Source organism: Nyctereutes procyonoides, unplaced genomic scaffold (genome assembly GCF_905146905.1).
Source record: "Nyctereutes procyonoides isolate TBG_1078 unplaced genomic scaffold, NYPRO_anot_genome, whole genome shotgun sequence".
NCBI classification, from domain to species: domain Eukaryota; kingdom Metazoa; phylum Chordata; class Mammalia; order Carnivora; family Canidae; genus Nyctereutes; species Nyctereutes procyonoides.
Genome location: NW_026575128.1, coordinates 13,678,723 through 13,703,673, shown reverse-complemented (window position 1 = coordinate 13,703,673; position 24,951 = coordinate 13,678,723). Strand labels below are relative to the sequence as shown.

Below are 24,951 nucleotides of genomic sequence, written 5' to 3'. Positions count from 1 at the left end.
ACAGAAGGATGTAGTATACTGTTCACAAAATCAGAAAACATGTAAGAACTGTACATGATGAGCTTTGGTTATTTTTCCCTTATGCCATAGAAAAAATGTATAAAAATTATCGAAAAGCTAATGTGCAGGGATATTGCCTTGTTTGTCTATAAAAATGGAGCTCAGTATCATAACTGCTCCTTGGAGCTTTGGAATATTTTACCCTGTATTCTTTTTGAATTCCTCCCGTAGTCAAGATACATACATGGAATTGAAGTCTTTATGTAACAGTTCTATCCTTTTGCCAGCAGGTCAGTTGTAATAAATCTAGGATGTGATGAAAAAGAAGGAAAACATTTGGAGGGACCACAGATACATGGAGGTTAAAGAACATCCTACACAACAATGAATGGATTAACCACAAAATTAAAGAAGAAAAAATATGCATGGAAGTAAATGAAAATAAAAACGACAGTCCAAAACTTTGGGATGCAGCGAACGTGGTCATAAGAGGAGAAGTATATAGCAATCCAGGCCTTCCTTGGGAAACAAAAAGTATCTCAAATACACAATTAGCCTTATACCCAAAGGAGTTGCAGAATAAACAGCAAATAATGCCCAAAACCAGCAGAAGAAGGGAAATGATACAGACAGATAAAAGCAGAAATAAATGATACAGAAATATTTTTTTAAAAAACACAGTACAACAGATCAATGAAACTGTAAGCTGGTTCTTTTAAAGAATTAACAGAACTGATGAACTGCTACCCAGACCTAATAAACAGAGAAGAGAAAGGACCTGGATAAATAAAATCACAAAAGAAAGAAGAGGGATCCTAACCAATACCACAGGAATACACTTATCAGGGAAGATTATGAGCAACTCTATGCTAGCAATTTGGGCAATGTGGAAGAAATGGATAAATGCCTAGAAGCATACTAACACATATACATATAAACAACCACAACCGAAACAGGAAGAAACAGATAATTTGAACAGACCCATAACCAGTGAAGAAATTGAACCAGTTATCAAAAATCTTCCAATAAACAAGAGCTCGGGGACGGAGAGAGCTTCCCAGGGCAATTCTACCAACATGTAAAGAAGAAGAAACACCTATTCTTCTGAAACTGTTCCACAAAACAGAAACAGAAGGAAAATTTCCAACCCATTCTCTGAGGCCAACATTACTTTTATTCCAAAGCCAAAGACCCCACTAGAAAGGAGAATTACAAGACCACTATCCCTGACGAACACAACTACAAAAATTCTCAACAAGTTACTAGCAAATTAAATTAACAGTACGTTAAAAGAATTATTGACATGATCAAGTGGGTTTTATTCCTGGACTCCAGAGTGGTTCAATATCCACGGATCAATCAATGTGATACACCACATTAATAAAAGAAAGGATAAGAACCATATGATCCTCTCAACGGATGCAGAAAAAGCATTTGACAAAAATAGGGATAGAAGGAACATACATAGCTCAACATCATAAAGGCCATATATGAAAGACCCACAACTAATATCATCCTCAATGGGGAAAAACTGAGAGCTTTTCCCCTAAGGTCAGGAACATACAGGGATGTTGACTCTCATGACTATTGTTCAATATAATACTGGAATTCCTGGCCTCGGGCATTAGACAACAAAAAGAAATAAAAGGCATCCACATCGGTAAGGAAAAAGGGAAACTTTTGCTCTTTGTAGACGACATGATGCTCTATGTAGAAAACTGGAAAGACTCCACCAAAATATTACTAGAACTGGTATATGAATTAGGCAAAGTTGCAAGATATAAAAATCAATGTACTTCTGTTCATACCTCAGTTGCATTTCTATACACCAGTAATGAAGCTGCAGAAAGGGAAATCAAGGAATTGATCCCATTTACAATTGCACCAAAAATTGTAAGATCCCTAGGAATAAACCTAACCAAAGAGGTAAAAGGTCCCTGATGAAAACTATAGAACACTTATGAAAGCAACTGAAGAGGACACAAAGAAATGGAGTGCAATCTCCATCAAAATACTACGAGAATTTTTCACATAGCTAGAACAAACAACACTAAAATTTGTATCAAATCAGAAAAGGCCAAAGTAATGTTGAAAAAGAGAGCAAAGCAGGGGGCATTGCAATCCCAGACTTCAAGCTGTATTACAAAGCTATAATCATCAACATGATAGGCTGTCACAAAAACAGACACAGTATCCAATGGAACAGAATAAAGAACCCAGAAATGAACCCACACGATATGGCCAACTAATCTTCGACAAAGCAGGAAAGAATATCCAGTAGGAAAAAGTCAATCTCTTCAACAAATGGTGTTGCTATAACTGGACAGTGACATGCAGAAGAAAGAAACTGGACCACTTTCTTACATCATACACAGAAAGAAATTCAAAATGGTTGAAAGACTTAAATGTAAGACAGGGAACCATCAAAATCCTAGAAGAGAAAACAGGCAGCAACCCTTTGGACCTCAGACACAGCTACTTCTTTTTAGACATGCCTCCAGATGCAAGTATCTATTGGGACCTCATCAAGATCAGAAAGCTTCTGCACAGTACAGGACATGATCAACAAAATTAAAAGGCAACTGATGGAATGGGAGAAGGTATTAGGTATTACCTAATGTCTTATCAGATAAAGGGCTACTTTCCAAAATCTATTTTTACAAAACCAAATTATGTTTTTTCTGGCAAAAAATTAAAAAAAACTTATCAAACTCAATACCCCAAAAACAATAATCCAGTCAAGGAAGAGGCAAAAGTCACCAGAAGACATTTCTCCAAAGAAGACATACAAATGACCAACAGACCACGAAAACATTCTCAACAGCATTCGGCATCATCCATGTCAAAGCAAATGGTGGGTATTTGTCATTTCTAATGGCTAATATTCCATTGTAAATAGAGACCACATCCTCTTGATCTATTCATCCTTCGATGGACACCGAGGCTCCTTCCACAGTTTGGCTATAGTGGACATGGCTGCTATAAACATTGGGGTGCAGGTGTTCTGGCATTTCACTGCATCTGTATCTTTGGGGTAAATCCCCAGCAGTGCAATTGTGGGTCATAGGGCAGAACTATTTTCAGCTTCTTGGGGAACCTCCACACAATTTTCCAGAGTGGCTGCACCAGTTCTCATTCCCACCAACAGTGCAAGAGGGTTCCCCTTTCTCCACATCCTCTCCAACTGGCATGGTCAACATTGATTAACCAGTCAACATCTTTCCCATTCTTTTGGTATCCAGACAGCCCAACCAAAGAGCCGTTGAAGGTTTTAACAGGGCAACCAGTACCCTTATGCTTCTATAACATGTGACATAGGGCTGTGCCGATCTGTGGCACCCAGTGCAGTCTTACTGATTGACAAACAAATGGAGGAGAAAAACAGGATCACATTGGACCCATTGATCACCGTCTGAAAGAGACTAGGTTCAGTTTGAGTTGCCTCATTTTAAAGGGAAATAGGTATTTTTATTCCTGGATGCTTCTTGGTACCATTAACGGGCCATGTTCGCGTTCATGTTTCTTAATTGCTTAGTTGTATTGATCTTCCCCATAGAAGAAAGGGTAGGATCAGGTCTGTCTCATGACCTGAGACATCTAGACCATGTCCTGCACATAGTAGGTCCTCAAAACAGTCTAATGACATAACAGGGGCCCAACTGAGCATATTTCTACATTGCACGGCAAGCTGGTGTTCTCTCTCTCTCTCTCTCTCTCTCTCTCAGGAAAACAGCTTTACAGCGTAGAAAGACATCTCTCTGTGAGGGCAGAATAGATGGAGGGTTGATGAAAGGAACCTGTGGAAGCAGGTTATTGAGCTCACGTAGGTGCAGGAAGAGGGTGGCTTGGGCTTAGAGTGGTAGCTCTGGGACTGGACAGGAGACTAAGACCATGACTGTCTAGGAGTGGCTGGAAGAGGAGAGGAGGACTTTCTGAGGATCTGCCTGGATAGCCCCTTCTCTCCCGGGCCCAGGGACTTAGGGCCTGGCTGGTACAGTGGGCTCCGGAGGGGCCTGGCATTCACTCACATTTCTGAGGCAGTAGACAGGGAGCCTGGACAAAGTTGGGTCCAGGGCCACCAGTTCCATTATGCCACCCACTCTGGTTTGGACTGTTCCTCGACTTCCTGAACATCTGTGAGCCTGACTTCTCTAAATTTTGGTACAGCTGAGGGTGTCAGCATTCCCAGAAGAAAGTAGGGCTTCCTGAGAGCAAAGGGCTCAGGCACCATGTGGGAAGGAGTCCTGGGGCCTACAACTCGAGCTTGGGGAGCTGAGGTCCATGCGTGTCCTATCTATCCGCCAGTCTCTTCTGGGAACCTACCAGTCTGTGCATGACCTGATCATCTATCCTCTACAAATCCCATGACACCAAGTGTGTTTAATTTCTTCCTCCCGTGGATGGCTGAGTGGGTACCGACTTACCTTGCCCGACACTTCCCAGACAATTGGTGCTGCCTGACCATGACCTATCTCTGCCCTTTCCTTCCCTGCTGTGACCTCACTCAGTCAGGCATCTCATCAACTGCACTGCCTGGTCCCCTTGTCCCCTTTCTTACTTAAGCTGCTCAGTGAGAACACAGGGAGAACGTAAGAAAGCTACTGGGTGGTCAGAATTGGAGCTCAGATACATTGTATTTCTGGGTTTGTCCCATTGTTCTTTTTTTTTTTTTTTTCTGACCCTGGGGAAGCTTCTTTTCTAATTGTTTTCTTTTTCTGGTCGAACTCTAAGATAAATTTTGATACCAATAATGGTTCTAAGAGAGGCAGAATGTTAATGAGTTACCTGAATTGACTCTGGGTTTCTTGAGTTGGTGGTTCAAGAGGATTAGTTGGAAAGACAGTGGTGCGTCTAACTGCCAAGTTAAAGAGGACACTGGTAGCTTAGGACACTAGGCCTGATGTTGCAATACACAGGACATCACCAGTGATACTGGTAATCAGAGACTTGTTAAAGGGAAAGTTCTGGTCAGTATGTATTTGATGCCTTAAAAATTTTAGTTAAACTAAGGAGCATAAGAAGAGTGACTGGATATCCATGTTGTACTGGGGAGAGTGGGAAAAAGAAAGAGTAATGTGGAGGATTAAAATTCTCAGACCGAGGGTCACATGGGTGGCTCAGTGGGTGAGCGTCTGCCTTCATCTCAGAGCGTGACCTTGGAGTCCCAAGATCCAGTCACCCATCGGGCTTCCTGCATGGAGCCTGGTTCTCCCCTGTCTATGTCTCTGCCTCTATCTTTGTGAGTCTTTCATGAATAAATAAAAATAATCTGAAAAAACCCCCAATTCTCTGACCAAAGAAAGAAATCACTGATTGAAGCTTCTATGTCTGCATTGAAGATCATCCTGACATATAGCCACAGGCTTTAGGTAGGGCTCAGATTTATTAAACAAAACCCAGGGATCATCCTGCCTGTGTATGAACTAAAAGGAAAATGAATTCCATAAGTTACAGCCTGTCATCCTTTACAATGAGAACACTGAGAAATGGGAGCCTGACCATTGGAATAGGGACATATGGGAAGATCCCCATGGAGCCAGTGCCATCAAACCCCTCTATGCTACCGAGTCTTTGTAGTCATTTGTCCATTACAGGTATGCATTCCAGATCCAGAGAAATAACCTCAGGGTAGGTTTGGGTATACAGCAGCAGCGAGGTGGCAATAACTTACAGGGTTGAAGGAAGGCTCTCCAGTAGACTCTATCTGCTTTAAATCAATGTACAATATATGGTGCTTTTCGTCCATAACCAGGCTCACCCATCCAGGATTCAGGGATGGAAATGGGAATGGCACCACTCATGATTACCTCTATCAATCTGATTACAAAAATTTGGGGGAATTTTTACTGCAACCTTATGCTCCATTGTCCTACTGGTCTTACTTCCAAAGGCAGGAGTGCTTCCACCAGGAGACACAAGAATGACTACATGAATAAACTTGCTGGCCACATTGGGCTCCTCATGGCTCTGAATCAGGTGGAATGACTGTACTAGACTGATCATGATTACCAACTGGGAAAGTGGCAGTTGCTAGGCAACAAAGGCAACAAAAACAAAGGAGTTACTTGGAGTGAAGAAAGTACTACAGCATCTCTTAGACCTACCATGCCCTGTCATTAAAGGGGAAAATGCCACAGGCCAGTTGAGGAAAGATTAGTAATGACCCAGAACCCTCAAGAGTGAAGGTTTGGGTCATTGTACAAGGCAAAAAACCCCCAAAACTGGCTGAGGTGCTTTTAGAGGGCAAATAAACTCTGAAATGGGTAATGGAATAAGGGTGTTTTAAATGCTAATGATGGCTATGTCACAGGTTAGAGAAATAAGGAGTGTAATGTTTTCTAGCATTTTCCCCTTATTTGTTATGAGTATGATTATGCATGTGTACATATGTGTGTCAGATTTTTCCTTCCTTTTCTTATAACTTGCACATGTAAAAAGTGTTACATGTAAAACGTAACATGTAAAACCAGTAGTTACGTTTGTGTCATAGCATTTAGGTTACAGCATTTGGGGGAAAAGAGAGAAGACCCTCCAAAAACTTGGCCTTTGTTGTTGGGGAAAAGAAACTACACAGTTTCAATCATAGGGAGCTGAGTTGGTAGAAGCATGACTTTATTTTACTTAGTTAGGGACGAAGTATGGTGTAAGGGAATGTGTGAATGCCAAGTGGACAAATGTGGACTGACATGTCTTGCTTTCCGGGTGCACTTGGATTGGCTGGAGTACCCTTGTTTAATTAAACAAGTCTAGATGTTACACTAAAAATTTGATAGTTATGGTTAACATCTGACTCAGTTGAATTGAAGAAAAGTGTATTTCTATGATAAATGAGGACGCTTAGTCCCCTCATTAATAGCCCTAAGAGTGGATTCTGAGAAGGTAGAAAATGCAAGAGAAGACATTATCCATTAGAGCATCGACATGCCTTCATTGCTACCCAGTGAGACTCATTTCAGATTTCTGATCTCCTAAAACACAAGATTATCAATTAGTGCTCTTAGAAGGAACTAAGTTTGTATAACTTGGTAAAGCAGCAAGAGAAAACATTATAGGAACAGACAAGTAGGCAGCAAGGAACAATGACAGGGAAACAACAGACAGCCTGTAGGACAAGCAAGAAATCACAACTTGCATCAACTGTCAGAGTGACACCTCGGTAGGAGAATGGTAACAGACAAACAAGAAGGAATCTTGGAAAAGGGTGAGACACAGAAGCACTATCTCATGTGCAAGAGCAGGAGAGCAGGAAGGCTGGCAGGTGGGCAGACGGGAAGCAGGATGTGAGCAGACGCCAGCAGACATAAGAGACTGACAGGAAGACACAAAGGCAGGCAGGAGACCCTCGGGGCTCATCCTTGTCCCTACAAGGGTTAGAGGAGCTTCCTGAGATGCAGGTGGATCCCATTCTTGGACATCAACACAATTCTTGGAGTTGGAACTGGGATCCTGAAGGGATCTGGTGCCAGCTCAAAGCGGAGCAGGGTCAGGGCCACAGCCACCTTCAACTCGTTCATGGCAAAGTGCTGCCCGATGCAGTTCCTGGGTCAGGGAGGGAAAAGCAAGTGAGGAGTGGCCTCAAAGCCCCTGCCAGGAGCAGTCCCTTCAGGGCCAGCCTGCATGGGCCCAGCCCTGATCCCCTTCCCTCAGGACACATGCACATCTCTACCCCAAGCCTTGCTTTAACACTCTCCCCTTGACCTCTGACAAAAGCCTACACTCTTTCAGAATTAGCTCCTCCTCTTACCTCTGCTCTCAGCAGGCCTGAAACCCTGTTACAGGAGGGTCAACGCTTTGAGCCTCAGAGCCAAGTCAAGTGATCACTACAACAGTTAATCACTGGGTTCTTTACTCTACACCAGCTATTTCTAGTTTCACAATGTGGAGCTAGACCACGGCACCAGAGGGGGTGGGCTGGGCCACACTTCAGGTCCTAACCATATCCCATGAGTACACAGGGATCCAGATCCTCATAGAAATGACAAGATAGAGTTGGGTAAGGAAGTCAGGATGGCCAACAGGGAAGCTTCCTGCAGGGGCAGAGCTCTAGGGATGCTCAAGCTGCTGCACCATCTGCCTCTCAGTTTGGGTCCAGACTCCTGCCTTCCCCTCGGCCCCTCATTCAACCAGCTGCTGTCATCTCTAATTCTACTGCAGAAGGGTCCCTGCCTATCATCCCTCAGCTGCCACTTCACCTGGACTTCGCTGTCTCCTCCCTCTGGTCCATCTCCTGATGCCCCACTCACCCATACTCAAAACCTCCCACGTCTTCCATCACAGGTAAGCATGTCCACATGGCTCATCCTGGCATCAAAGCCCTCTCTGGGTTGTTTGCACAGTCACCTGTCACCTGTCCAGCTGGTATACCAGTTCACTTACTGCTGAGATTATCCCAGATAATGCCCTCCCTCCACCTCTGTCGGCCAAATGCCCAAGGCTAAGGGCAATGACAGTCTGCCCTCAGCCCCCCCTACACCCCCCCCCACACTGGCTGTGCCTCTTCAGTCCTGGACCCTGAATCACATGGTACTTTACTCAAGAGCATGTCACTTTCACATACAGGAGTACTGTGCCAGAAACACGGAACTTCCTACTGTGGGGTCAATTAGTAAATGAGTGAGGGAAAGAAAGAATGAATGGATGATGTGTCTTTTGAGTAGAGGCATCGATTTCTTGACTGCAAATTCCCTGAGGCAAGGACAGTATCCCACCTCATAGCATAGCCTTGGCACAGAGTCAGGCTTAATAATTAGTCTTAGACATTGCATGAGGTTTATTGAATTGAATAGGAAAGCAGAAAGGAATAAACAAAAGTCCCCATTAGTTCTGAGCTAGGAATTGAGCTGTCTACACCTCTCCTGTCTCTACTGGCATCCACATGTCTTGCACCAATGTCTACCAGGAAGGAATCAATCCCAGGGAGTTACCAAATCCTGGAGCCAGTATCTGGAGAATAGTTTGCTTAAGTCCCATTCTAGAGAGTGGATTCACTTAGTTCGAAGGTTGAAAATTTTTGTATTTGCTAAACTGCATTTTATGAATAACTACTTAAAAAGTTTACAGAAGTTACGATTTGTAGGACAATTTCAGCAGCCCAGGAGGATTTCACACAGGAGAATTGTCATGCACCTGAACAGCCATTTCAAGTGTGCTTTCTATTTCATATGCCATTAACTTTCAAATGCCACCTCTCATGTACATATAAAAAACCGTGGATTTTCTCTCAAAAGCCATTTAATGTCCTCATTTTATATACTTGCTCTTTGGATGATTGGACTCAAAGTGTAATATTCAGGTATGTAGAGCCCACATCATATGTAATGATTTCACAACTAAGAAAACTTGAAGCGTTCATGATCATTTCCATGTAGTCCAAAATTCTTTTGCATAGATGCAAAAATACTAGAGTCACAAGTTGAATACTTCTGAGGCCCTTAAGAGATCGCAGGAAATTTTCCTCTGTAGGCTTAAATATTTCAGACGTGCAGGCAGCTGAGGTGGAAACTCACGTCCCTAGGCATCGGTGCAGTGTGAGGGTTGAGTGGGGAGAGGGGCTTGTTTAAGAATGTGTGCAAAAGAAATCTTTTGATTCCGTCCTGATGTCTAATTGACAACAGTTAAAAACTACACGTGAGAATGTCCAATACTGTAAAGTCATCCTCATAAAGTGAAGAAATCACAAGAATGCTTGAGCCATTGAATAGCCACTGACACTGAATTGTGGCTGGAGACTGAGTGAGACAAATGGGTCAAAGTTTCCATAGCCTGCAGTGATTACCAAATTTCTTTCATACATAGAGACACACACCTCTTTCCCAGCACATCAACATGTCAGGTCATATCTGCAAGACCCATGTAAATGTATGAAGTCTCAAACATCAGGAATGTCCCTAGTAAACAGCCCTCTCTTCCCATTCCAGTACAAGTGCCTCACCTTGATCCTCCTGAGAAGGGCAGGAAAGCATGGCTGTGTCGAGAGGCATCTGGTGCAAAGCGGGAAGGGTCAAACACCTGCAGAAGAACCCCAGGGCTGGGATAGGTGTGGTCTAGCTTCTCCTTCCTCTCAACCTCAGGACACACCCAGAAATGGAACGGGAGGAGGGATTGACCCGCAGATATTCCCCCATTCCGTCCTCCCAAGGCCATCATACCTCTGGGTTTGGCCACACATTCGGGTTGTGGTGAAGGGCATAAAAGGAGAGCGAGACTAAGAATCCTGTGGAGCAAAAGAGAGAGGAATGGTCATCCCTGCCTGCGGGGCCAGGTGCTTGCCCACACCACTTGGCAGCTGCTATGAGAGTCGCTTCTCATCACTCTGAGGGGAATATTAGTGTAGCAGGAGAAGTGGGGCAGACATGGCACAGCACATGTGCCCAGATTAGTAGCTATCCAGACCAGAGTGAGAAGCAGAAGGAACTGGAGGCATATGTTAGAGAGCAGCTCAAGGGACAACTTGCGTTTATCAAGTACCATCCATGAGCCCTTGGGGAATATGCATTGACTAATTCATCTCACAACAACCCTCCAAAGAAGGCCCAATGCCCATTGTTCACCTGAGCACCTAAGCCTCAGAGAGGCTGAGCAATTTGCCTATGACCACCCAGCTGGGATGTGGCAGGGCTGGGATTCAGAACAGAGGTGAGCTAAAAGGTAGACTAGACCATGGCAGGGACCTCAGATGTGGTCACCAGCTGCTCTCTCCATCAACCTGAGGGCTCCCTGGTAGTTGGCAATCTGAAGAATGAGAGTGGGTTTCCTGATATGCTTGATGTACTCAACCCCATAAGGGTGGAAGGAGAACTCTCCTTGTCCCAGGGCTCTCCCTCTCTAGCTATTAAATCTTGGGTATTAGAATTGTATGCTATTTCTGAAACCCCTTCCTGAAGCCAACATCTCCTTGTAGAGAAGGTGCAATGTACTGAGTCATCACTATTTATATAAAAATGTTTTTGCATTTACCTGAGAGAGTGAGAGAGCGCATGACTAGGGAGTGTCAGAGGGAAAAGCAGACTCCCCACTGAGCAGGGAGCCCCATCCCAGGATCCCAGGATCATGACCTAAGCCAAGACATACACACCAGTGCTGAGCCACATAGGGCCCGTGAGTCATTATTTTAACTGGCAGGTATATAGTTTTTTTTCATTTGTCATCAAGTAGTTGTCCTATAATTACATCAAATCTGGATGATATCCAAAAGGGATATCAATGAAGATAGAAATTCTTCAGGAGTTGTGTTGCTGGAGTCAGGAATAGGAGATATATATATATATATATATATATATATATATATATATATAAAATCTTAAACTCACAAAATGTCAGTGCCATCAATGAGAATAATACAGCATCAAAAAATGATGGAACCCTTGGAGATTGAATGTTTGTTGTGGATGAGGATAGAAACTTAGGATTCGATTCCTTCCTTGTCTAAGAATTGAGAGACACTTTTCATGTTATGTGCAGAAAAAAAACAGAAATAGAGCATATTCTCTCTCAGTACAAAGGGGAACTCCCATTTATTTTATTTTTTAGTACTTTTTTCATTGAAGTTCAATTTGCCAACATATGGTATGACACCCAGTGCTCCTCCTGTCAAGTGCTCTCCTCAGTGCCCTTCACCCAGTCACCCTATACCCCTGCCACCACCCCTTCCACTACCCCTTGTTTGTTTCCCAGTTATGAGTCTCTCATATTTTCTCTCCCTTTCTAATCCTTTCCTCTCATTTTCCTTCCATTTCCCTATAATCTCTTTCACTATTTCTTTTATAACTTTGAATGTGGCCCGATTCTGTGACAAGCATTCTATAACCTCATCCCAACTACAACCTCGTTCCCACTTACTGTGGAAAAAAATGGGGCCACAGAGCTTCAGAGCTGCCCCAGGACATGTGGATTTCACACCTCCCATATGTCGGCACTGAGTGCTTACAGAGTGAGAGTAGTGAAGGCCATACCTTTAGGCAAGGAACGTCCATCAGGGAAGGTGATGGGCTTGCTGAGCTCTCTGCCAACAGTTGGAACTGGTGGATAGAGTCGCAATGCCTCCTTGATGCACATGGTGGTGTAGGGCATCTGGTCCAGGTGCTCCCTAAAGAAAGCTGCCTTGAAGTGCGGGATAGGCCCTGGCAACCAGGGTGTCCTCTAGTTAGGGTGTAGGGCCCTACCGTCTCATGAGCACTCACCAGGTGATGGAGGCACCATCTCTCAGAAGGCTCTGGATCTCCTCCCGGCATGTCTGCTGATGCTCGGGGTGTGTGGCCAGAGCATAGAGGATCCAGGAGATGCCACTGGCTGTGGTGTCATGCCCCTCAAACATGAATGTGTCCACTTCTGCACGGAGGTCCTTGTCAGACAAGCCCCTCCCATTCTCCATCTGGGAAGACCCAGAGAGAGGGCAGACTTTGAGTTTGCACCCTTGCTCCCCACCTGTGGGCAAATGCTCAGGCCTCCCCAGCCACACTCACTTTGGCTAAGAGGAGGATGTCTAGGAAGTCCAAGTGCCTCTTGTTCCTGACCTTCTCCAGCTCTCCCTCCTCCTGTAGGTGAACCTTCCTCAGCTTGATCACTCGGTCTGCCCAAACAGTGTTCCAGGCAGAGTTGAGAGTTCTGGGTGCCCAGACATAGCCAGCCAGGTAGCCCTCCTGCCCCCTGTGCCCAATTCATGGTGGGAGGGGTTTCAGGAGGAATCGGTGGCATGCCAGGGTGAGAGCTCTAGCATCAGGTATTTGCATGTAAGCCCTCCCCTCAACAACACAGCTCAAGGAGGCTCTGCTTTTATGTGGCTGGCAGGGGGGCTCATTTAACCTTCACCCATGTTGTGACGCATGTAATTTCTTGCAAACACCGGGTGCCCTAACAGGTGCACCAGGAAACATCCCAGTGGGTTTGTCCCAGTTTCTGGAGGGGCACTGAGGGGCAGGCCTCTGCCTGAGGGGTCAGAGCCCATCCCTTTGGGTAGTCCCTAATGAAGGAGGGGAGGTGCCCAGAGGGCAGAGTCCAACCTATGTGTTGATGGGCAAGCTGGCAGGCCTTGTGGTTCCTGCGGCCTTCAGAGGTCAGCCAGTAGAAGATGTCTTTCTGGTAGAAAACATTTCTCATCCGGGCAAACACCAGGTTGTTCAGATCTCGAATGGCCTGAATGTAGGCCTGGGAGTTCCTGAAGGGGGATGAGGCAGAAGGGACTAGGTGGAGGGAGGCATCTGAACTGGAGTGGAGTGGGGCTGTGGGTGGCGGTTTCCTCAGTCATTGTTGCAGATGTCCCTAGACATCTGACACATCTGTCTTATGCCCCGGAGACCAAGGCATTTATGAGGGACTTGGGCAGCCAGGCTTCTCCCTGAGGCAGGGATCAGAGTCTGTGCCTAATGCAGGTTTGGTAGGGCTGAATTTGACTGTGTCAGACTGGGGCTCTCTACAGAATGTGGCTCTTTGGGTTGCTCTAACTACCTCCAGATGAGTCAACACCAGTTGGCAGGAAATAGGACCCTGCTGCTATGCATTTCACTGACCTGTCTGCCTGGTGGTTGCCCTGGTAGCTGAAGGCACACTTCATAATGGTGTCCAAGGTCATCAAGGAGGCGTGTTCAAAGATCTCCAGATGTGAGTTCTGACTGAGGAGTTCCTCCCACTTGTCCTGTGTAGAGGGGACACATTGATCCTTCTCTACTCCTCTGGAAGGCCCATGCTGACGAGACTAGGCTCTCTCTCTGCTGCTCCACATACTTTGATGACGTGTCCTCACTTTCTAAAGCAGTTGTGTTTCATCGATTTAGGACCCTAGAGCCGAATATTTGGAGATATGTCGAGTATTTTCTCAGAAACTGTTGTTATTTTATTAAGAATGATCTCTTGAGGCTGACTTAGGGATACGTTATGGTGATAATCACCTTTTAGCAGACTGGAAACATCGTAACTCAGGAGATAAAGGGGGATCTTTTCTGCCCTGGGACTGACCTACACAGAGCAATAGATGAAGTCCCAGTTTAGGGAACAAGTGTCAAGGGAAGATAAAGGTCAAGGGGCCAATTTTAGGGGGTCCTGATAAGGAGTATTTGGGACGTCAATTCCTCTTGTTCAGCAAATGTCAGCTGAGTACAGTGAGTGAGCAATAGGGTCATGCTCAGAGATGATGTACTGGCAGGACCCAGCTCTGGGGTTTGAGACCTGGTTTGCATTTCTCTCCATGGAGTGGCTAAGATCCATGCAGACTTCTTCAGTCCCACCCCAGAGCCCACCTGAGTGACATCTGGGATGTCCCCGATGTCCGTACTGCCACTGAAGCTGCTACTACCCAGGCCAGCCAGGGGCAGCTTGTCCTATTCTCCAAGGGTATTGACTACTCTTCCTATCCAAGCCAAAGACATGAAAGTGAGAGGAGAATGGACCCTATCTCCACCATGTTTCTCTCTCCTGTGGGCAGGGAGCAAAGAGTGGATGAAAGTGGGTGCGAGGTGCTTTCCTGTCCCATCCACCTTCCGGGGGCTGAGTCTCATTGCAGGGTGTAATGTGTGATTTCAGGGGCCACGCTAATGGATTTCTGAAGGACACAGCTGTCTGAGAATGGACTTTGTGAACTGTGCTGTGGGTGTGAGTGTGCGGGTGAGGTAGGGTTCGACTTACCAGCATCACTTGGACAGAGTCAGCCATGAGTCTCACGTAGGGCTTCAGGATGTCATAGTGGAAGGCTGGGGTCAGCATCCGCCGGTGCTGGAACCATGTCTGTCCATTCAGCAGGAGCAAACCATACCCTGGACCACAGTGTGTTAGGGGGTGGGTGGGAAGGGACCTTGCCCGTGTTATCCAGGGACTATATGGGAGGAACCCAGGGTGTCAGAAGAAGGGCATCCTTGGCAAAGCAGGAAAGGCCAGTGCATGTTAAGAAGGGGACTTCCCAAAGCCTGATGGCAGGAAGTGGTTATGACAGCTGTGACATGGAGGTTGAAACAGAGCAGGGGATGGGTTGTACAAGGACGTTAGTGAAAAATCAGGCTGAGTTGGTGGTGAGGGCTGAGAAGCACTGTGGGAGAGCCTGAGCTACAGAGGGCTCCACCACCTTTCGGAGGGGGTGAGGGTTTTATCCGAAGGAGAGAAGGGGGCTCAATTCAAAGTTGAGTGGAGTCACTGTAGTGCTGGTCTCTTCCTGTTAGTCTGGGCCAAATGGATAGTTGCTGGCAAACCTAAGCAGACAGTGGACCATAGTCCTACTTAAACATACTTACCTATCCAGGGAGCCATGAGTTTGTAGGAGCCATCAGATTTTGGGTCTGAAAGTAAGAAGGACATGACAGCAAACTGGTGGTGACCAAGGAATTCAGGTTGGCCCCAAAGGCAGCTGCGGTCTAGATCTTTGGCCCCCATCCCTCGCTGATGCTTGTCAGCTGGCATTTTGTGTCAAGCCACTTCCCACTTGCCTCTGAACCCGTACTCTTTTTCTTTCCTGATAGTGAATGTTGGTTCAAGAAGGCAGACTCAGTGTCCCACAGCAGAGCCCCCCTGGACCAGGTAGGTGGATTGGACAGAAACAAAGGCTTTCTTTTAGTGTCAAAGAAAAGACAGAATTTCTGAGTTCTTTTCTGTAAGTTGTTGAGTCTCAGGCATCCCATTACTCAGCACAGGCAATAGTTAGAAGTGCCAAATCCAAGCTCTCTCTCTCTCTTTTTTTTATTTACGATAGTCATACAGAGAGAGAGAGAGGCAGAGACACAGGCAGAGGGAGAAGCAGGCTCCATGCACCGGGAGCCCGACGTGGGACTCGATCCCGGGTCTCCAGGATCACGCCCTGGGCCAAAGGCAGGCGCCAAACCGCTGCGCCACCCAGGGATCCCCAAATCCAAGCTCTCTTGTATGAGAAACTGTCTTTCAGTTCTACAATCATCTCAGTTTGGTTAAGAAAGGAAGGAAAGAAGGCTGGCAGGCAGCAAGGAAGGAAGAAGAAAATTACAGAAAAGAAAGAAACAGAATACAACAGGAAAGATTAAAAAGAGAAAAGCCAGGGAAAAAAGAAAGTAAAGGAAAGGAAAAGAAAAAAGTAGCCCAACACAGCTCTTTCAGCATTCAGTTAAAGAATTATCTGGCCTTCATCTGGCTTCTGGGACAAGGGGTGGGGGGGATGGTTAATAGAGGGTCAGGTATTGAGGGCTGAGCCTCTCATGGTTTTTTGCAATTTCACAGAACCCTGGGCATGTGTCCAAGAGGGAAGAGCTGCTTCAACAGGTATGAGGGTGTCCTCTCACCAGATCGCCCCAGGATCAGTTTCATGTAGTCAGGGTCATAGATCAGGATCTCTGCCTCTGTGCCCCATATCCAGCGAGCAAATGCACATGGGAAGTCCTCTATCCATTTCAGTAGCAGCTGCAGCTCGTCTTCTCTTTGCAACTGTCACCAAAAGAAAGATAAATCAATAGAACCTTCTGGTTCCAGGACTAGTGCCAGGGGAAAGGGCAGGATGGGCATAGGGGGAGAGTTCTTGATCTACCAGAAGAACTAAGTATTCACAACTGTTTCTTATGACATTGCCTCTGATACAGACTTTCTGGGCTGTCCAAGGTTTGTCCAGAGGTCAGATTCTGTCCCATTGTTGAGTAGAATTAGCAGCCTTCACAATCAACTGCCTACAGAAACTTATCAGGGATTGACTCCATGGTGTACAAAACTTCAGGAAGTCATTAGTGCAACATTTGCATAAAAAATTTATGACAATTTTATCACTTGGTAAGAAGTTTTGCCATATAATTTTACTTATTTGGAGCATAAAATGGATTACATTTTAATTCATTTAATTTATTTTTTATATAAATTTATTTTTTATTGGTGTTTCATTTGTCAACATACCGAGTAACACCCAGTGCTCATCCCATTAAGTGCCCACCTCAGTGCGCGCCACCCAGTCACCCCCAACCCGGCCCTCCTCCCCTTCCTCCACCTCTAGTTCGTTTCCCAGGGTTAGGAGTCTTCCATGTTCTGTCTCCCATTCTGATATTTACCACTTATTTTTTCTCCTTTCCCCTTTATTCCTGTTGAATATTATTTATATTCCCCAAATGAATGAGATCATACAATGTTTATCCTTCTCCGATTGACTTACTTCACTCAGCATAATACCCTCCAGTCCCATCCATGTCGAAGCAAATGGTGGGTATTTGTCGTTCCTAATGGCTGAGTAATATTCCATGGTATACATAAACCACATCTTCTTTATTCATTCATCTTTCGATGGACATTGAGGCTCCTTCCATAGTTTGGCTATTGTGGACATTGCTGCTAGAAACATCGGGGTGCAGGTGTCCCGGCGTTTCATTGCATCTGCATCTTTGGGATAAATCCCCATCAGTGCAGTTGCTGGGTCTTAGGGCAGATCTATTTCTAACTCTTTGCGGAACCTCCACACAATTTTCCAGAGTGGCTACACCAGTTCACATTCCCACCAACAGTGCAAGAGGGTTCCCTTTTCTCCACATCTTCTCCAACATTCGTAGTTTCCTGCCTTTTTAATTTACCCCATTTTCACTGGTGTCAGGTGGGATCTCATTGTGGTTTTGATTTGTATTTCCCTGATAGCAAGTGATGCAGAGCATTTCCTCATGTGCTTGTTGGACATGTGTATGTCTTCCTCCGTGAGATTTCTGTTCATGTTTTTTGCCCATTTCATGATTGGATTGTTTGTTTCTTTGCTGTTGAGTTTAATAAGTTCTTTATACATCTTGAAAAACAGCCCTTTATCTGATACGTCATTTGCAAATATCTTCTCCAATTCTGTAGGTTTTAGTTTTGTTGACTGTATCCTTTGCCGTAAAAAAGCTTCTTATCTTGATGAAGTCCCAATAGTTCATTTTTGCTTTTGTTTCTTTTGCCTTCGTGGATTTATCTTGCTAGAAGTTACTGTGGCCGAGTTCAAAAAGCGTTTTGCATGTGTTCTCCTCTAGGATTTTGATGGAATCTTGTGTCACATTTAGATCCTTCATCAATTTAGAGTTTATCTTTGTGTATGGTGCAAGAGAGTGGTCTAGTTTCATTCTTCTGCACGGGGATGTCCAATTTTCCCAGCACCATTTATTGAAGAGACTGGCTTTCTTCCAGCAGATAGTCTTTCCTCCTTTGCCAAATATTAGGTGACCATAAAGTTGAGGGTCCACAACTGGATTCTCTATTCTGTTCCATTGATCTGTGTCTGTTTTTGTGCCAGTACCAAACTGTCTTGATGACCACGGCTTTGTGGTACAACCTGAAATCTGGCATTGTGATGCCCCCAGATATGGTTTTCTTTTTTAAAATTCCCCTGGCTATTCGGGGTCTTTTCTGATTCCACACAAATCTTAAAATAATTTGTTCTAACTCTCTGAAGAAAGTCCATGGTATTTTGATAGGGATTGCATTAAACGTGTAAATTGCCCTGGGTAACATTGACATTTTCACAATATTAATTCTGCCAATCCATGAGCATGGAATATTTTTCCATCTCTTTGTGTCTTCCTCAATTTCTTTCAGAAGTGTTCTGTAGTTTTTAGGGTATAGATCCTTTACCTCTTTGGTTAGGTTTATTCCTCGGTATCTTATGCTTTTGGGTGCAATTGTAAAGGGGATTGAGTCCTTATTTTCTCTTTCTTCAGTCTCATTGTTAGTGTATAGAAATGCCAATGACTTCTGGGCATTGATTTTGTATCCTCCAACACTGACAAATTTCTGTATGAGTTCTAGCAATCTTGGATGGAGGCTTTTGGGTTTTCTAGGCAGAGTATTATGTCATTGGCGAAGAGGGAGAGTTAGACTTCTTCTTTGCCAATTTGAATGCCTTTAATGTCTTTTTGTTGTCTGATTGCTGAGGCTAGGACTTTAGTACTATGTTGAATAGCAGTGGTGAGAGTGGACATCCTTGTCTTGTTCCTGATCTTAGGGGAAAGGCTCCCAGTGCTTCCCCATTGAGAATGATATTTGCTGTAGGCTTTTTGTTGATGGCTTTTAAGATGTCGAGGAATGTTCCCTCTATCCCTACACTCTGAAGAGTTTTGATCAGGAATGGATGCTGTATTTTGTCAAATGCTTTCTCTGCATCTATTGAAAGGATCATATGGTTCTTGGTTTTTCTCTTGCTGATATGATGAATCACATTGATTGTTTTACGAGTGTTGAACCAGCATTGCATCCCCGGGATAAATCCCACTTGGTCATGGTGAATAATCTTCTTAATGTACTACTGGATCAGATTGGCTAGTATCCTGCGGACAATTTTTGCATCCTTGTTCATCAGGGATATTGGTCTATAATTCTCCTTTTTGGTGGTGTCTTTGTCTGGTTTTGGAATTAAGGTGATGCTGGCCTCATAGAAAGAATTTGGAAGTACTGCATCTCTTTCTATCTTTCCAAACAGCCCTAATAGAATAGGTATGGTTTGTTCTTTAAACGTTTGATAGAATTCCCCAGGGAAGCCATCTGGCCCTGGATTTTCATCTTGGGAGGTTTTGGATGACTGCTTCAATTTCCTCCCTGGTTATTGGCCTCTTCAGGTTTTCTATTACTTCCTGTTCCAGTTTTGGTAGTTTGTGTTTTTCCAGATGCGTCCATTTCTTCTAGATTGCCTAATTTATTGGCATATAGTTGTTCATAATAAGTTTTTAAAATCGTTTGTATTTCCTTGGTGTTGGTAGTGATCTCTCCTTTCTCATTCATGATTCTATTAATTTGAGTCTTCTCTATCTTCTTTTTAATAAGGCTGGTTAATGGTTTATCTATCTTATTAATTCTTTCAAAGACCAACTCCTGGTTTTGTTGATCTGTTCCACAGTTCTTGTGGTCTCGATTTCATTGAGTTCTGCTCGAATCTTTATTAACTCTCTTCTTCTGCTGGGTGTAGGATCTATTTGCTGATTTTTGTCTAGCTCCTTTAGGTGTGAGGTTAGCTTCTGTATTTGAGTTCTTTCCAGTTTTTGGATGGATGCTTGTATTGCGATATATTTCCCCCTCAGGACTGCTTTTGCTGTATTCCAAAGATTTTGAATGGTTTTATCTTCATTCTCATTAGTTTCCATGAATCTTTTTAATTCTTCCTTCATTTCCTGGTTGACCCTTTCATCTTTTAGCAGTATGGTCCTTAACCTCCACGTGTTTGAAGTCCGTCCAAACTTCTTGTTGTGATTTAGTTCTAATTTCAAGGCATTATGGTCTGAGAATACACAGGGGACGATCCCAATCTTTTGGTATTGGTTCCGACCCGATTTCTGACCCAGTATGTTGTCTATTCTGGAGAAAGTTCCATGTGCACTTGAGAAGAATGTGTATTCAGTTGCGTTTGGACGTAAAGGTCTATAGATATCTGTGAAATCCATCTGGTCCAGTGTACCATTTAAAGCTCTTGTTTCTTTGTGGGATGTTGTGCTTAGAATACCTATCGAGTGTGGAAAGTGCTAGATTGAAGTCACCAAGTATAAGTGTATTAGTACCTAAGTATGTCTTAACTTTGGTTATTAATTGATTGATATATTGGCAGCTCCCACATTCGGGGCATATATATTGATGATCGTTAAGTCCTCTTGTTGCATGGATCCTTTAAGTATGATATAGTGTCCCTCTTCATCTCTCACTATAGTGTTTGGGGTAAATTTTAGTTTATCTGACATAAGGATGGCTACCCCTGCTTTCTTTTGAGGATCATTTGAATGGTAAATGGTTCTCCAACCTTTTATTTTCAGGCTGTAGGTGTCCTTATGTCTAAAATGAGTCTCTTATAGACAGCAAATAGATGGGTCCTGCTTTTTTACCCAGTCTGAAACCCTGCGCCTTTTGATGGGGTCATTAAGCCCATTCACGTTCAGAGTTACTATTGACAGATATGAGTTTAGTGTCATCATGATACCTATTCAGTCCCTGTTTTTGTGGATTGTTCCATTGGACTTCTTCTTAAAGGGGAATTTTAAGAGTCCCCCTTAAAATTTCTTGCAGAGCTGGTTTGGAGGTCACATATTCTTTCAGTTCCTGCCTGTCTTGGAGGCTCTTTATCTCTCCTATTCTGAATGAGAGCCTTGCTGGATAAAGTATTCTTGGTTGCATGTTCTTCTCATTTAGGACCCTGAATATATCCTGCCAGCCCTTTCTGGCCTGCCAGGTCTCTGTGGAGAGGTCTGCTGTTAATCTGATATTCCTTCCCATAAAAGTCAGGGACTTCTTGTCTCTTGCTGCTTTAAGGATCTTCTCTTTATCTTTGGAATTTGCAAGTGTCACTACTAAGTGTCGAGGTGTTGAACGGCTTTTATGGATTTTAGGGGGGATCTCTCTATTTCCTGGATGTGAATGCATGTTTCCCTTCCCAGATTAGGAAAGTTTTCAGCTATGATTTGTTCAAATACATATTCTGGCCCTCTGTCCCTTTCGGCGCCCTCGGGAATCCCAATTAAACGTAGGTTTTTCTTCCTCAGGCTGTCACTTATTTTCCTTAATCTATCCTCATGATCTTTTAATTGTTTGTCTCTTTTTTCCTCAGTTTCCCTCTTTGCCATCAACTTGTCCTCTCTGTCACTCACTGGTTCTTCCGCCTCGTTAGCCCTCGTCGTTAGGACCTCTAGTTTGGGTTGTATCTCATTCAATTTATTTTTAATTTCTGCCTGATTGGATCTAAATTCTCATTTATGAAGTCTCTTGAGTTGTTTATGCTTTTTTTAGAGCCACCAGTAGCTTTATAATAGTGCTTCTGAACTGGCTTTCTGACATTGAATTGTAATCCAGATTTTGTAACTCTGTGGGAGAGGGGACTGTTTCTGATTCTTTCTTTTGAGGTGAGGTTTTCCTTCTAGTCATTTTGCTCAGTGCAAAGTGGCCAAAAACATGTTGTATTGGGAAAAGGAGAAAAAGAGAAGAGAAAGAAGGAAAGAAAAAGAAAAAGAAAGGAAGAAAAGAAAGAAAAAAAGAAGAAAAAAATGGGGGGGAGCAAACAGAAACAAAACAAAACAAAACAAAACAAAAAACAAGGGTGGGTATCCTCTGATTCTGTATAGTGTAAGCCCATCGACCTTCCCTGGAACTTTCCAGTGCTGCTTGGTTAATAATTTGTTTTTCCCCTGTCCGTCTAGCTGGCCTTCTGGGGGAGGAGCTTGCTGTGCTGATTTTCAGGTGTTAGCACTTGGGGTAGGTGCTCTGTCCCCTGCCTGGTGCAGGGCTCAGTGAAAGACGTTTAAGCTGTTTATCCGGTGAGGCCACTGTGAGGCTCAGTGGGGGTTGTTTATCCTGTAGGCCCCAGGAGAAACAGCAACAGTGGCAGCGGCCAGCTCTGGAGTCCTGGATTCAGCTCCTGCAGTAACTGTAGAGCTCTCTGCCTGCAGGGGCCTGGATGCTCCGGGGGCGGGGCCGCTGATCTGCTCAGCTCTGGGCAGGAGCGTCCTTGCTGTCCTGGGCCCTCCTGACTTCTGCCTGTCCCGGTGGGAGGTCGGATCCTGGGCTGTGTCCTGGCGCCCTGTGCTCTGGGGCCTGCGCTGTTGGATTCGCGATCCCGGTCGCGCAGGCCCCTCCGCGTGGAGCCGCCGCCCAAGCCCCTCCGAGCTGCTCTCGAGTCCAGCCAGGCGCCCTGCAGACCTTTAGGGAGCTCGGCCTGGTGTGTGGCGCACTCTCCCTGGGGCGCAGGTGTCTGTTAGTGTCCCAGGGAGCCCAAGGGCATCCCCGCCCTCCTGGGTCCTGCTCTAACTCCCTGCGGGCCCCTTTCCCTCGGGAAAGGTTGGTGCAGCTCCTGCTTCTCCGGGACAGGGCTCTCCTGTCCTGGGGGCACTCGCCGTGGCCTTAGCCTGGTTCCTCGCGGGGCCCCTCCCCCTTGATGCCTTTTGTTTCTTTATTTCTTTTTTCCCCCGTCTTCTACCTTGATAGAAGCGTGAACTCTTCTCACTGTAGCATTTCAGCTGTTCTCTCTTTAAATCTCAGGCCGAATTCATAGATTTTCAGGATGATTTGAAGGTTATCTAGGTAATTTGGTGGGGACAGGTGACTTGGGGACCCTACTCTTCCGCCATCTTGCCCCTTGCTCCCGGATTACATTTTAAAATTTAAATTATATATTTTATTTTGCTAACTGACAGATTTAAGAGGCCCTGACAATAGAGGATACTAATGCTCTGATGGAGGGAAGCCCAAGAATATGCGGAAGATTTGGGAACTCCAAATTGGATATTAGAAGCCCTTCCTCATGCTTTGTTCATTCATCAAATCATCATTTACCAAGATGTCCCTGGGTTTTCCTTGAGTGAGTTGACTACAACTCCCCAGTTGACTCCTACTACTTGTTGAATCCATAAACCATTGGTGAGCCCCTCTATAGGTGGGCTTCTCCTTGCCCTGGGCATCCCTCCCACACAGCTAGTGCTGGCACCAAACAGATGTTGGGTAGGTAGTTGCTGCCTTCCCCAGTCCGCCCAGCCCTCCCTCTCCCCAGTCCAGCCCCTTCCTACCTCCCGCTTGTGCCCGAAGAGCCAGTGGGAAGGAGGGGACGGGAACTGCTGGACAGCTTTGAGCAGCCACTGCCTGCGCTGGTAGAGCTGTGCTGCCTTGAGCAGCAGCAGAGCCAGGCCTAGCAGAAAGGCCAGCTGCAGGAGCCCAGACACAGTGTCCAGGGGTCTGGTGAGGCTCAGTACAGAGACACTCATGTTCAGGTGCTGCTGCGTCACTGACTCTTCCTGATCCCTGAGTGTTGCTGAAATCCTCTGACCACTTGGCCTCGTCAGTCAGGGGAGGATGGCCCTGCCCACCTGGAGGGGGAGTGAAGCACTAGGGCAGAGCTTAGACTGGGATTCCAGAGTTCATTAACTGAGAGGATCCACCTTAGGAATCGGTAGGAAGGAAACCTTCTGATCAGACAGTGATAATGCCCAGGCACATTCCCCTTTGCCCTTATTCCTGTTATTTATCAGTTATTTCAGGGACACCTATTCTGTGCCTGGCGGTGAGCTATGCACCAGGCCACAGTGGCCAGCCAAAAAGACATGAACTGTGACTGCAAAAAATGTACAGCCTAGTTTACCAAATGTTCAGGAGGTTTGCTTGGGTTGATGATTACCCCCTTTCTGGAAAAGAACACTTACGGGGAGCTAACGTGATGTGGCCAGAGGAAAATCACCTTTGAGAGGGCCAACTGACACTAGCATCAGGGGGCCTCCATACTGTCTGCCCCAGCTGCCTCTGCACTGTTCTCCACACTTGTCCCAGTCCACCATTCACTGTGCCCTGAGCTGACTGTGCCGGCAGACACAGCACTGGCCTCACACTCAGGAGGCCCAGCCTCAGGGCTCACTCAGGACATACGAAGCCAGGCAATCACACTCTCTGTGCCTCAGATTTTCCTTCTATAAGGGGGGTAAACATTCCTTTGCCAAATTCCTCCCAGGAATGCTCATTCATTCAGTCACTGATGCACTCAGCAAATGCTTCTTGAGCTCACGCTCTTGAGGTCAAGGCAGAAAACTAAGGCAGTACTGGAAAACTTGGTAAGTCCTGTACTGAAAGAGTGAATAGTGGACTGGGCCCATCCATGGAAGGAGAAAACTACAAACAAGAATGGATGAATAGGAATAGGGCTCACCAGAGTAGGAGTTCACCAGATAGAGAGTTCACCAGATAGAGAATCCTCAGGAGTACTGAAGGATGAGTAGGAGTTCACCAGATAGAGAGTCCTCAGGAGATGGGTGGGGGCTACAGCTCATGGAGACCCTGTGAATATGCATCTGAGGAGGACAATTTAAGAGTCTGAGCTTAAGTCTTAGTAAGTTGTGCTGGCATGGTCAACATTGATTCACCAGTTAATATCTTTTCCGTTTATCTGGTATCCAGACAGACTAATCAAGGGGCCACTGAAGGTTGTAACAGGGCAGCCTGTGTCCTTATGCTTGTAAAGAATGGGTCACAGGGCTGTACCTGGTGGTGATGCCCAGTGAAGTCTTAGTGATTGACCAATAAATGGAGGAAAACAGGAACACATTGTACCCTTTGATC

General features: G+C 45.2%; 1 protein-coding gene across 1 annotated transcript; it reads right to left on the bottom strand.

Annotated features, from left to right (window-relative positions):
• Positions 1-6,595: 6,595 nt before the first annotated feature.
• Positions 6,596-23,659, bottom strand: LOC129520759 (cytochrome P450 4A11-like). The gene is made up of 12 exons (XM_055341951.1): positions 23,415-23,659; positions 16,230-16,371; positions 15,216-15,260; positions 14,617-14,744; positions 13,506-13,630; positions 12,999-13,153; positions 12,462-12,568; positions 12,180-12,370; positions 11,952-12,085; positions 10,149-10,213; positions 9,932-10,008; positions 6,596-7,539 (listed from the first exon to the last, which is right to left on the bottom strand). The coding sequence occupies exons 1-12, from the start codon at positions 23,607-23,609 to the stop codon at positions 7,371-7,373; spliced, it is 1,533 nt and encodes a 510-aa protein (XP_055197926.1). The 5' UTR covers positions 23,610-23,659; the 3' UTR covers positions 6,596-7,370.
• Between the last annotated feature and the right edge of the window lie 1,292 nt (positions 23,660-24,951).

What these genes read in the sequence shown, in the direction of transcription:
- LOC129520759 (XM_055341951.1), bottom strand. Translation starts at nt 23,609, where the DNA reads ATGAGTGTCTCTGTACTGAGCCTCACCAGACCCCTGGACACTGTGTCT. An exon ending in ACTGATCCTGGGGCGATCTG is followed by an intron (nt 15,261 to 16,229) that starts GTGAGAGGACAC and finishes TCTTACTTTCAG; the next exon opens with ACCCAAAATCTGATGGCTCC. An exon ending in GGCAACCACCAGGCAGACAG is followed by an intron (nt 13,154 to 13,505) that starts GTCAGTGAAATG and finishes ATCCCCCTTCAG; the next exon opens with GAACTCCCAGGCCTACATTC.